The 14,277-nt window shown below is 39.9% G+C and overlaps 1 protein-coding gene across 11 annotated transcripts in view; it reads left to right on the top strand.

The window, feature by feature from the left end:
* TENM2 (teneurin transmembrane protein 2) overlaps positions 1–14,277 on the top strand; it is a 2,247,577-nt gene that overhangs the window by 2,179,825 nt on the left and 53,475 nt on the right. For all 11 annotated transcript variants that reach the window (XM_059733461.1, XM_059733468.1, XM_059733466.1 and 8 more), the window contains 4 exons: positions 9,122–9,241; positions 10,879–11,140; positions 11,917–12,184; positions 14,074–14,217. In XM_059733461.1, coding sequence (XP_059589444.1) covers positions 9,122–9,241; positions 10,879–11,140; positions 11,917–12,184; positions 14,074–14,217 — 794 coding nt within the window. The remainder of the gene's footprint in view (positions 1–9,121; positions 9,242–10,878; positions 11,141–11,916; positions 12,185–14,073; positions 14,218–14,277) is intronic.

The following is a 14,277-nucleotide window of genomic DNA, read 5'->3' as shown; positions in this document are numbered from 1 at the left end:
CACTTCATTAAATATGTTTATGATGAAGAACTGTTGAAGATTAGTACAAAACAAGCATGAGCAGCAGTGTTACTCAAAGTCATTCGGGTTTGTTCCTAACATCTACCCTGTTTCTGACCAGTAAATGCCTACTGGAGCATACTGGTGCTCATTTCTATCAAAGCATTCTAACAAAATGAGACTACAATGTTTCCTCTTGAATGAATGGAGTACTTACTTCCACCATGCTGACATACTTCACAATGAATCTTGTCTGTTATGATTTAACATCCAGAGAACATGATGCATGCTTTGTATTGAAATCTCCATGTGAGGCTGACACAAGGGTGTTCTTCCATGCAGCTCAAATGGATAATTCCTGCACCATCATTTTTTATTTTGAAGATACTGACGTATGGGTTGTCACTTCCTACATCAGTCACATAACTGAGCAACATATATACAAGAAGAAACCAGGAGATGCACCATCATACTACTACTGCTGTTCATTATTTCCAGAGCATAATGTAGCTTCTGCTGCTCCTGGGATTTATGGATTCACTGGAGTAAACACACCAGGAGGTTTCTTTGGATGTGGTAAAATTACATCAATGCAGTAAATCTTACAGTTGGAAGAGTTGTTGTGCATGGCAACTGTGCAACAGCTTGAAAAAAATGAGGAGCTTACTGAAGATCTGTTCAATAAACTAGCTTTATTCACTGTCAGAATACTTTACAATGATCCTGTGAGCGATAGTTTGTCCACTGGTCATGCATGTAAATGGCGGCAAATGGCACACTATGATTCTGCAAGACTTCCTTTGGACCATGACTTCTTCAGACAGCATTGCCTCAGAGCACACTTGCCAAGTCTATGAATGGAGAAATTCACAACATGTACAGACTCTTTATCCAACAAATTTTGGGTGGACATCAGTGCTGGATGTGTTGGAAACTGAGATGCATACTAAAAGTGGAGTGCCAGATGGAGTGAAATTGTTTCTAAACAATGAAAATGGACAGTCAGATGTGCCAATTAAAGCTACTGTTCTAGAGTCATCTGAAGAAGATAGTGATAAAGAAGAAGAATACCTAGATTAAGAATATCCAGTGTATGCCATGTCATAGACTTAATTTCAAATTTGAGTTGAAACGTTTTCTTTTACTTAAATGTGTTCCATACTCATTTGTACCTTTGTTGTTAATAATATTACACGTGACTTTGAAGAAATACATTGTAAAACTTTCCATTTGAAACGAGTACTCTTATTGTGTTACCAAAAAAGTGGTAAATACTGATGGTGTTTACATTTAAAGGCTTAGAGCTGCCAAACAATGAGCAATTAAATACTCATCAAAAGACAAAAGTCTGTAGGTTATCACAATACCTATTTATAGTCATTTAGAAAATCAAAATCAGCCTCATAGGTACTGAGATACCAATATTTATTTATCTCATTAGTCGGGAACGCCATTTTTTAAGATGGTGGCCAAACGCCAAAATTAAAAAAGTGACCCCAAGGCTAAATTTTATCCTAAGCAAATAAAAAATGATTTCCAGTCGTAAAAAGTTCTCCTAAAATGCACGGGCTTTATATATATGACTGGACTAAAATAAGACTAGTAGCTATCCTTTGCTGCCATAGTGCATGAGGAAAAAAACAAGATGAGAGAGTACTAGAGAAGACAGGACTGGTCAAGCACCAAGCTGTGTAATATGCCCAGGAGGGATACAGTCAGTGGCATAAGATGCATATCTGGTCTCTCATCTGATAGTGGATATTTTACAGTCAACATCATTTGCTCCAGCTAAGAGGAGCAGCCTGTATCTTGTCACAGTGGCATACAAATCAAAAGTTTAGCTATTTCCTCGCTGTGCCAACCAAGATGGGAATAGCCTGTTCCCTGGTAACCCTGTTCCTGCTATCTTCTGAAAATGATAATTTACATAAATACAGGACTTCTAATCCATAAATTTTAAAATACCTAGGGCAGTAGATGACTGCCTGCCTACATATATTATCCCTGTATTATAGGCAAGGAAATGAATTTCAGCGACATTTGTACAAAGAAATAGTGATTGAACTAACAAAAGATCTTATGCAGTCTGACTTATAGTCTCATGTCTTACCCACTGAGCAATATTACTCCTATTAAACATAAGTACAACGTTCTTGTTTGTTGATTAATCTCAGGATAAAGCATAGGTTTAACTGAAACTCCCACTGGTATCAGTAGAAGTTCTATGATTCCATTTAGAATTAGGCTTTAAAATAAAAACACTGAAATAAGTATTTATCCATTCACTATTCAGCTTAGACTCTCTAGTTGTTGACAAATTGAGAGAGCCAAATTAATACTATTACCTGCCTCAGAAGTATTGTGCCTTTAATTTTTCTGACATGTATTGCTTTAGTATTGTAGAAGTCAGTGATCAGCAGGGATCTGGGTTTTCCATTCACCACAGAAAAATGTGGAAAAACACAGATTATTATTTAAAGAGAAAAAAAATGATTTTCTTTTTTTCAGGAGAAAAATGCAGGTTGTCTCCTGTAAAGGAAAAAAGTGTGGGAAACAGCAGGTTTCCCCTTGCAGGCTGGCAGAGCTCCAGCCTGCAAGGGGTTGGGGGAAGCAGGTGGAGGGTGATCAGGAAGGGGGCACCATGTGCATGTGCAAATGCACACATGGCAGCTAAGCAGCATGAGAGCAGCTCCCACAGATCCCCACAGGTAAGTCTTGGGTTCAGGGAGTGGGTGGGGAGGAAGAGAGTCAGCCATAGTGAAGGAGGGAGAGAGTTGGGCAGGGCTGGGGGTGCTGCCCAGATGTGGGCAGTGCTGTGGGGCCTGAGACTTGGGGTCTGGGGTGGGAACATGCAGCCGCAGAGCCCGGGCAGGGAGCGGGACAGAACTGCAGGCAGGTTGTCCAGGGGGCAGTGGGAGACGGGTCCCCCACCATTGTGAGCACTCTTGGGGGGGCATGGGGACACATGCCCCCAGATTTCTGCACAGGGTGGGGGCAGATGTAGGCTGGTGGCTGTGGGTTTGGTGCTTCTCACCCTGCTGCCCTTCCCCTCTGTGGCCCAGTGGGCAGGACCCAGCATGGCAAAGCAGAGAGGAGTGGAAAGGTCAATGCTGCTGATGGTATGCCTTTGCTGCCATTGCGTGGCATCCTCTGCCTGGCCATTAGCAGCAGGGGTAGTGTAGCGCAGAGTTGCATCCCCCGCCACTGCTGGGCGGGCAAGGGGCACCTTACTATGGTGATGCAGGGCTCCCAGCAGCAGCCATGAGCAGCCCTATCCTGCTTTACCCTGATGCACCGGGTCCTGCTCACTGGGCTGTGGTAGCCCTTGGTGGAGGGAGGAGCGGCAGCCAGGCAGGGAGCCCTGAGCCCACAGCCACCAGACTGCAGCCACCAGCCCAGATCCACCCTCCCCACACCACCAGCTGTGCTCCAGGCATGCCACCCACAGGGGAAGCAGAGCCAGGCTCTGGGCTCCAGGCTCTGTGCTCTGCTTTGGTCGCAGAAGCTGCAATCAACCCTAGCATCTGGAGGGCCCCTCCAGCAGGGCTAAGTGCAGCAGGGAGCTATGGGTGGGGAGTGAGGGGCACCTGCAGGGCCAGGGGGGGCTGTGGCTTGAGGGTGAAGAGCAATGTCATGGGTAGGGCACTGGCATATCAGGGCTACTCATCATCACAAAGCAGTGTGGGGAGACAGCTGCAGCTGAACCTGCACCCTGGTGAGCAAATGGGTCAGGAGGAGCTTGATTTTCCATAATAAAAAAAACTCCAAATCAAATGCCAAAGTGTATAGGTATTTAAAATGTATTTTATTGTAGTGATTGAGGCATTGATAAGCTTCCAAATTGCTTTAAAATTGTAAATATATCAATAAAACATGTTCAAATGATACCCATATATACCTATATACCTATATATATATGTAGAGAGAGAGAGTGGTGTTTCATTTTAATCATGGAGAAAAACAGAGTTGGAGGTTTTTAATCAGAGAATTTGCAATTGTTTTTTAAATCAGAGAATTTGCTATTTTTAAACAGAGAAAACCAGGATCTTTGGTGGTCAGTCTTGACACAGTAGAGACCATATGTATTATAAAGTAAAAATTCAAGTTTGAAATTCCATTTTAGTTTACCTTAACTTTCCATTCTCCCTCCCTTGTCCATGTAGATTCATAGGGAAAATTACATTTAGGCTTGTATCCATAAAAATGTTAAGAGAACTTAAAAATGCTATACCATGAAATAATAGGTAGTGCTATAATATTGCCTTAATAGGCAGTAACCAAAAATAAATAAATAAATTGCAAGCTAGAAATCATCCATCCTGCTGTTCTTTCAGGCTTTTATCTTCAAAATAGTCAAATGTACACTGATAGCTAAGGGCCGGACTTTTCAAACAAAACAGAGACATACACATCCAAAGTCAATGGGAATTAGATACCTAAGCTCCCAAGGTTGCTTTGAAAATTCCAGCCATGGTTGAAAAATGTTGCTGCTAATTAAACTGAATAAAATTTTCAGAAATGTTCAAATATGTCAGGAACTTCAGTCCTGTTTTCTAAAAGTCAAAGTTAATAGGACTTAACCTTCTAAGTTCCAAGTATTCAGGTGTCTAAAGAGGCCAATAGGTGCTCAGTGAGCTTCTTAAAAACACAGAGGCCAGTTAAGCACCTAACTCCTGCTCCTACCTGCAGCTTAGAAATCTAAATACCTTTGGAAATCTGAGAAGAAGTAGCACTTCTCAAAACCACTTAGGTGCTTATACAGTTTTTACCCCAGGGCTGTTATCTCAAATTTTGAATCATAGATAAAGCCACATTTTTATGTCCAAATTAAAAATTGTGAAGATGGAGGTTTAAATGCTAAGATGAATTTCAGACAGTTGCTTTCCAGGGGTCCAACCCAAAAATGTACATACATTGAAGCTGTCAATCTCTGCAGGTGAAAGTGCTGTGAATGGTAACAAGCCCTTTCCTTGGTTTTTCCCTGCCATTCCATTGCCAAGAGACAAAAGAGAAAAAGAGGAAGGAAACAGCTACTAATTATTTTAACGCAAGAAAGAAAGAAATCTTTAGTCCCTCTCCCCCCCCCCCCCCCAAATTCTTCCAAAGGAACTAATAACAGAAACGTGATTGCCAAAATCATGTTGATCTCATTGATCCCTCTGGTGCACGGACAGAGATGTGGTTAAATGAAGCTGTTGAACAAAAAGAGCCATGTTAATTTCACCTCCATTCACATTTGATTTCTATCAGGTGGAAGAAGGAACAAAATTGGATGAGGAAAATAATTGTTTTCAAGCTTCTATGAGGAAATAGCCCTGAAAACAGATTTAAAAGAGGAACACAAATGGCATGAATGAAGAACCGCATTAACTTATATGTTAGTTTCTGCTACCTGCAGATTTATTATTGCGTGGAAGTAATCACAGATAGCAATGAATTTATATGATCAATTTTGATAACACTTTAACTTTGATATTTAAAAATATGAAAGACACTGTAGAATAAAGGTGTGTGACTAATACTGTTAAAGATTATGAGAAAATATAGATTTAAAAAAATCACATAGTAGCCTTCTTTGCAACCTTCTATGTGTATAAGTGATTATTAAAAGAGAATACTTTGAGAAAAAAACTAGTAATGAAATATCTTTGGCTTGTTCCAAAGCATTCTGAGTTATATTTTCTGCAACAAGCATGGATTTTTATGGAGGTCAATATCATACTACAATATGCTGATTTCAAAAATTAATATATGACCCAGAAGGTCAAGAAATCTTGATTTAGTAGCTACAAAAAGCAGTAGAAAGGATTATTTTCATTAATGAGTTAGGTCTTTCTTCTTTGCTATCAAGAGAATGAGACTGGAATAACAGAAAAATGAAGTAGCCAATGGAGTGCAATTAGAAATTCACATTAGAGCATTTTAAACATTTCAGAGTTCATAAAATGGTCTGAAAATAATCCCTGGTATTGCTAATAAAGACAAATGTGTCCTGGGATCTGAAACTCTTCACCCGCTGACCTTTGGGGGGATACCCTAAAGCATTATATCTACCCCAAAATTCATGTGAATTTTGACAGATTATGGCAAAAAGCACATGAGTTAATTCCCTAATCTTAAAGCTAGGAGTCAGTCCAGGTGCTGTAGGCGTCAAGATTTTACACATGCCAAATTACCCAAAATCTATGAAGGCGGGTGAGCCTCTGCAGGCCTGCCAGCACAGGCTCAATTAAAAAAATAGTATCTTACATGTTACAGGGGTATAGGTTGTAGCTGTGTTGGTCTAAGGACATAGGCAGACAAGGTTCTTTGGGTAAATCTGATATATTTTATTAGACCAACTCAACTAGTTGGAAAAATTCTTATTTGCAAGCTTTTGGGTATAAATACCCATTGTCAGGTTGAGGAAGCATCTGCAGTTGGTCTGTGCTCTTTCTGGATGGAATGAATAGTAAAGAAGCCAGAGGCTGTTATGCACCTCCAGAAATGTAATACAGGAAACCCTCGCTATTCACAGGTTTGGCATTCGCGGTTTCAAATATTCGCGAATGTCGAACCCACATCTTAAATATACCTCCTCGGGAGGTCTGCACTTGCCACCACCGTGCTCCCACCACCAGCACTGGGCTCCCACCATCGCCAGCACAGCTGTGCCCCCCCTCCCCCCCCCAGCCACCAGGGGCACTGTGTTCATGAACGCAGATGGCGTTCATGAATACAGTGACTTATTTGCAAATTTCGCCACTTGTGGGGGATACGAGAACATATCCCCTGTGAATGGCAAGGGTCTCCTATATATTTCATCCAATGCACCAAATACCCTGATGGAAAATACGTAGGAGAGACCAAAGAACTCATACCAGAATGAACGCACACCGAAAATGTATCAAAGACAAGAATACCCAATTACCTGTGAGGGCACATTTCTCACAAAAAAAAAAAAATCACTCTCCCTCCAATCTCTCAATTCTAATCCTCAAAGGGAATTTACAAAACACCTTTCACAGATGAGCCTATGAACTTCACTTTGTCAACCTACTGGATACAAAAAATCATGGACTAAATATAGACATTGGATTTATGACACATAACCTGCCTAGCATCTGGCTTCCCAGATACCTCTCCACTATTTACCAGCTACATTCATTCCTCTCCCCCTGCCCAACCTGTCTCTCACCTGCTGACTCCTCAATGTACATCTTCATGGACTGGCTTTCTTGCGTGCATACCAGCCTCTGGCTTTTTTACTATTCATTCCATCCAGGAAGAGCACAGATCAACTGCAGATGCTTCCTCACCCTGAAGAAGGGTACTTATACCTGAAAGCTTACAAAGAAGATTTTTTCCATCTATTTGAGTTGGTCTAATAAAATATATCAGATTTACCAAATAACCTTGTCTGCCAGCTCAAAAATGAAGCCTTTTCATGTTCTAGCTCTTCTGCGTCGATGCAAATAGAAGAAAACAGTGCAAACATTTCATGGTGAAATGGGAATTTCATGGTGAAATGGGAATTTCATGGTGAAATGGGGATTTTTAACTTGAACTGAATTGTATTTTAATTTGGAACTGTATTGTATTTTCCATATTCATTATTTAGACAAATTCCTATTTTTTCCTATTGACAACATGAAAACTAGGTGTAGGACATAGGGATATACAAGGCAAGGTTTACATATGTCAGACATTCAAAAATGTGGATGAGCCTTATGTGACTTAATTTGAAAAATTAATTGTCCAAACCACCGATATTCTACATGGTGCCTTTCCGTCTCTGTTTTGACTGACATTGAGAGATTAACAGAGTATTAGAGGATAAAAGTTAATATTAGAACAAGAAATATTCAAAGTAGCAACAGGTTAGGAGCTTCTAAGAGCAAGGCAGTTTTCCTGACCCACTGAAGTTTCCCACTCTGCATTTGGATGAAACTGAGACCTTGTGAACGTTTTCTGGAAGAAGGAGAGAGAGACCCATCTCAGAATAGCCAATTGTCTTTTGCTTAGATGGTATCTGGGATATGGAAGACAGAAAGATTCAAGTCCCTAAATCTCCTACATCCCAAGTTAATGTCATAAGCTAATGACTATTCTGGGATAAGTCTCTCTCTGGATTTGACCAAAAATTCAATCCTGTGAAGTCTTTCCTCTGAAAAGTTTATCAACATGGAAATGTTCTTGTGACAGGTTTTGGTTTTCTGTTGTTTTATTTTGTCAGAAAATTCCCAGCTTTACCTTTGACATTTACAGGGGAAGTAAAATATCTGAAGACATGATATTGTTGATCTGATGGTTATACAAGCTTCAAAAGATGAGAGAACTCTGTTAAGAAAAAGATAGCTGTCAAAAAGCAAGGAGATCTGGTTACACTTATGCGTATACCAATTAGCAGTTACACTGAAGTCAATGGACTTAGACCAGCATACATCAGATACACAGAGCCATATGTCACTAGGCACCTAAAACAGCAGTTGCCATTTTCAGAAGTGACTGAGCTGTTAGAGTCACATTTTCAAAAGTACTTAAAAACCTAAAGAGTAAATCTACACCTTGTGCAATTTTCTAAGCACCTGAGTAGATGAAGTACCTAATTTCCATTTTAATGAGACTTCAACACCTAAATTGCTTAGAGTCTAAGCCTTAGACACTTTAAAAAAACTGTACTAAGTGCACATCTGCATCTTTAGAATCATAAATACTTTTGAAAATATGATCCTGAATACCAAAGTCACTTTTGAAAATGGGACTTTGACTCCTAACCTTGTTAGGCACTTTAAAAAATGTTATCCCAAGTCATGTTGCGTTGTTAGGAGCGACTTTCACAACAACCCTGTTTCTGTGAAGTCATATGGCATTTTATTCTCTACAGGGAAATGTAGCAAGACCTGGTTCAGCAAGTACGTTTAACCAGGACAGATGACATACTAAAACTTCCAGTTACCAAATATTGATCTGTCTATATAGAGTAAGCATGAATTTCTTTGATTTGAGTACCAACAGACCTGGGCAGTATTTTGATCTATTCTACATTGAACTAAATGAGATCGCAAGAATGCTCCTTCTCTGTTTTTATACACCATAGGCCTTGTTTTTGTAACTAATACTAATTCTGTTTCTTTTTCAGCCTTGTGTCTCTTATAAGAGGCCAAGTAGTGACTACAGATGGAACTCCACTCGTCGGAGTCAATGTGTCATTTGTCAAGTATCCAATGTACGGCTACACCATCACTCGCCAAGATGGCACGTAAGTGTATTTATTTCATTCTGTGCCTGCTTAGTATGTAATATCAGTGCAGATTAACAGATGGTGCTATCTAGTGGAACCATGTGGTATCATGCATGGAATTCCTACTGGGCCAAAGAGCTATCAAGTAAACACAAAAGTAATTTTTCACATGGCATTTTGAATGCTAACTGAAAATAAATATGAAAAGGCTGACTTTTGATAATAATGTGTTAGCAGTCAGACTTCCTTTCAAATAAATTGCTCTGTATCTATGAAAACATTTGTGGACTACAGCAATATCCAGCTGAGACCAGAAATATTTCATTTTAAAATGCAAGGCAGGCCAACACTACTGGAAAAGTACCATTATAGAGCAGTATATTTTGTTAAAAGTTCCCTTCTGCCTCTGTCTTTCTTTTTTGAAGATCCAGTATCTTTAGAGTTTCTTCAGGGTAGAATATAATCAAAAGATTCTAATTGAATGTACTTAGACAATTCCCTGCTGTGTGAAGAAGTGCTTTTCTCCCCTTGTGTCATCTGATTGGAAATGCATACAAGTTCAGCCCAAACAAAAATGAGTGTCATGGTTTGTATAATTTATTGGATATGGCAACTAAAATAAAACAGCCATAGCAAATGCACTGTAAATATTTGCAGTTTTATGTGTATTTATCTTCCAAAAAATTGAACTGAAATAATTGACGAGAATCAGTTGAGCTATAGGGAGGGTATAAATTTACTTACATTCCACCATGCTACTACATTATCACATTAGTATAATGTTGTTGATTTCAATGACATTACACTGGTGTAAGAGTGAAGTACTGCAGTAGCAAGTTAAACCCTGATAAGATATTGTTTTATATTATCCCATTATTGCATTGCCATCAGCCAATTTGTGCATGAAAACTAACCATTTTTATCCTTATTGGGAAAGGGATCAGTAAGTATTTTATTTCTTTTCAAAGATCTCCAAAGATTGAGGGGAATACACAGCTACATGTGCAAATCACATAAATCCAGAAGCTTTTGAAGTTATTGTTTAGTGCCTTGAAAGGTGCTAGATCATTGTTCCTTGGGACATTAATTCTGTTTGTTCACAGAAGAGAGGCTGCACAAGTTTCTCCTTGCTGCCCTATTAGTTCCATGTGTCACAATACCTAGATGGACACAATTATGAGTGAAAAGATAATGCAGTGTTCAGGCTATATAAGGGGTGGCTCTCTCAGTGGAAACTATCTGTAACAGCAAATATGCTGACGATCTTGGTAATTTTGAGATACTGCCTGTTGTTCACATAGGGACTGGACTTGTAAGAGCAGCTTCAGTCTCTTCTGATCTTCATTGGATTCCAACCAGCTGCTTAGGTCTTTAAAAGGGTCCACATCTAAATGCCAGTAGTTTGAGCCACAATATGCTTGTTTCAGTAAATGTGATCTTTTTTATTAGACAAACTGAGTATAGGGCCAACTCAGTCTAATAAAAGATATCACATATACTCGAAGGACCTTGCCTGGCTATGTCCTTAGACCAAAGTGGCTACAACCAAAAACCCAGCAACATGCGTGTTTTGAATTTAACATTGATTTCCATTTGCTGGGCATGCTCTTACCATGGTAATGGTCACCTCTCATGCTAAACCCACATTTTCCTAGGTTTGATTTGGTCGCAAATGGTGGGGCATCCCTAAGTCTGCACTTTGAGCGGGCCCCATTTATGAGTCAAGAAAGGACAGTGTGGTTGCCATGGAATAGCTTCTATGCTATGGATACTCTGGTGATGAAGACTGAGGAGAACTCCATTCCCAGCTGTGACCTAAGTGGCTTTGTCCGCCCTGACCCAGTCATCATTTCATCACCACTTTCTACATTCTTCAGTGATGCTCCTGGTCGAAATCCCATAGTACCAGAAACCCAGGTATGAACAGCATTAGTGAAAAGTATATTGAAAATAAGTACTCCCTGCAGTGGCCACATACCAAAGACATACCAGTTATCAGGGTTTCACCTTGCACTGGCTAGACTTGCTATAGATGAGCTTTCAAGTGGGAGCTTTGTACATCCATTCTATCAGGTGAGCTAAAGGACAGATATCACTAATAAAGTCTGAAGAAAATATGCTAAGCTTATTTCACCAGGACGTCTCTCTTGACTATCTTCCACTCTTCCGTTATCATATGTAATATTAAGCCTTTTATATTTCTAGCTATAGCTTAAACTGTTTCAAGAGAATTTTGTAAAATCTTTGTGTGAGTAACTAACCACAAGCTGCTGCTGCTTCTTATGTTAGTCATGGGGATAAATGATAACGAGTTATTTAATGATCTACACTGCTATTATTATTATTGCTGCTTTATTCATTTATGGCATCCCTATTGCTTTATACCGATTGTCAGAGGAAGTTGCAGGTTCATATAATTGCAGCCTCTTGTGGCCCCCTTGCATATAAGTAGCAATAAAACCTGCTGTTCTTATTTACACTTTTGCCAACGGTGTGCTTTTAAAAAGGAAACAACAGTGACCAAATAATTATTAATCTAGAAATCAGAACCTAAACTGAATCACTGCTGTAAGGCAAAACTGCAAATTCCCAGCAGTAGAAAGTCATTAATTCATAAGTAGGGTGCAAACAGATATCTCTTCCAAATGAAGCATAGTATAAGTATAATATGTCTGCTCTGTGTTTCTATCCAGGTTCTTCATGAAGAAATTGAGATCCCTGGCTCTAGTGTAAAGCTCTGCTATCTGAGTTCTCGTACTGCTGGATACAAATCTTTGCTTAAAATCACCATGACCCAGTCTCTTGTGCCTCTGAACCTAATTAAAGTTCATTTGATGGTAGCTGTGGAAGGGCATCTGTTTCAAAAGTCATTTCAAGCATCCCCCAACTTGGCATATACATTTATCTGGGATAAAACAGATGCATATGGTCAAAAGGTTTATGGTCTGTCAGATGCTGTAGGTATGTCATCACATTCAAATAGTAAAATGTTTGGATGACAACTGTAGCGTGTGCAACAGGGTGGGCAATTATTTCAGCTGGCAAGCCACTTAATGATTTTTGGTGAGCTGTCAGGGGTCCCACACATAAAATCTTATAGATGGTATAAGATTATAGATGGTAAACAAATCATATCATTTTAAAAAATCAAGCATCTACTATAACAGAACTATATTTCAAAAATTAATTTTTGTCTTGATTTATGTTTTTTTAGTAGTTTATATAGAGGTGAATGCATAATTGCTCAAAATAAGGTCTTACTCTTGTATATTATAAGGGGGGATGGGTGGGGGGGCAGGGGGAGTTGTGAGTGGGTAGGTATGCACATCAGCCCGCTTGCTAGGTCCAAGGGGCCAGCCAGGGTTGGAGGCCGCAGGAGGGGAGGGGAGCAGGGGGCACATGCAGCAGAGTCTGGGTGGTGCAGGTATGGTCTGCTCCCCCCCACCCCCCATCCAGTCTACGGCTGCCCCTATGCATTCTGCATGGGGCCTAGCCCCTCCCACACCCACCCATGGCAGCCTGTGCCACACTCCTGCCTGCGCCCATCAATGGCCCCAGCCAGCATGCACAGCTTCCCAGCAGGGCTGCTCCCAGTGTGGCTGCAGCCTCCCAAGTACTGCTCGGTTCTCTCTGCCTCCAGCAGCTCCTCCTCCTTTTCCTTTTGCCCCTGCTGTGCTGCTTCAGGAAGCAGGTAGTGTGGGGAAGTGATGGTGGCAATTGTGGGAGCACGTGCTGGGCATCACATGCCCAATCAAGCTGGGGAGGAAGGTGTAGCCACGTGGCTCCTACCCAGCATGTGGGTCTCTAGCTCCATCTCCCTGGTTTACAGTGACTGATTTAGTAAGAATGCTGCAAAAAATCTACTTATTGTTCAAATATAGTTGAAGCAAACCATGCCTTTTTACACCATTTTATCTTTGAATTACATGTCATGCACACATTTGTTAGAAAGAATAATAGGATTCCTGTATTTACTGGTCGTTAAAAAATGAATTTCATATTTGGAATGTCTGGTATTTTGTTGCCCACTTGCAATCTAGTGCACATTGCTCTTAGAGGTTGCTTGTACTGTTGCACAATTGATATTATAATAGGGTCTTCCAGTGTGCTTCAGTCCAGTAGTTTTATAAACATTTTTAATTCACCTAGCCAGAGTTCTTGGTTCCAGCAGAAGATAAAAGAAATGCCCATGAAAATCTTACATCTTTTTTTAGGTTCACTTGGAAATAGCAGTGCTAAAAAGATACAGGAACTGCAATGAATCTAAAAAGGACATTTTATTTTAAAGATTCAGTTGTTTTTGTGCTTTCACTTTTTCTAAAAATTCCACATTATAACCTTTCTTCTAGTTTTTCATAGATCCTGTTAGAATATAGATATAAGACGCACAAAGTCACACACTCACAGACACATGTGCGTGCACGCACAAGTGCAAGCTGCTGTACTCTACCATCCTTTTTCAACTGAGTTAGTATATGCCACATGCAATAAATATAAATAAATATTGTGAATATGAGACTAATTAAAATTAGAATCTTGTCATCTAATAGGAGGATTTTTATTAGTTTTTTTAATGATTTTTCTTACTCCCCCTTCAGCAAGTCACTTCCCAAAGCCAGCTATTCAATGAAAAGGTCATCAGGTCCCTCCAGAGTAGAAGGGAATCAAGTTTCAAGGTTGAGTTAAATAAAAAATCTGACTTTAATATTGTGGAAGGAAAAAGTGGAACATAATCATTCCTTTTTATTGCCAAAGTTTGAGAACCAGTTGTTCAACTATTTGGAACACTGTCCACTCATTTTTGCCCATTGGGGAGGCAGTAAGGTTATCTTTGTTTTTTGTTTTTGTAGTTTCTGTGGGTTTTGAATATGAGACTTGCCCCAGTTTGATTTTGTGGGAGAAGAGAACAGCACTGCTGCAAGGATTTGAACTAGACCCATCAAATTTAGGAGGCTGGTCTTTGGACAAACACCATGTACTTAATGTCAAGAGTGGTGAGTCAATTTTGGGTTTTCTGAACTATATAAAATCAAAGCCTATTTATCTAAATGTAA

Source organism: Alligator mississippiensis, chromosome 9 (genome assembly GCF_030867095.1).
Source record: "Alligator mississippiensis isolate rAllMis1 chromosome 9, rAllMis1, whole genome shotgun sequence".
NCBI lineage: Eukaryota > Metazoa > Chordata > Crocodylia > Alligatoridae > Alligator > Alligator mississippiensis.
The sequence above is the reverse complement of the archived record's forward strand: the minus strand, read 5'-3'. Positions and strand labels throughout refer to the sequence as shown.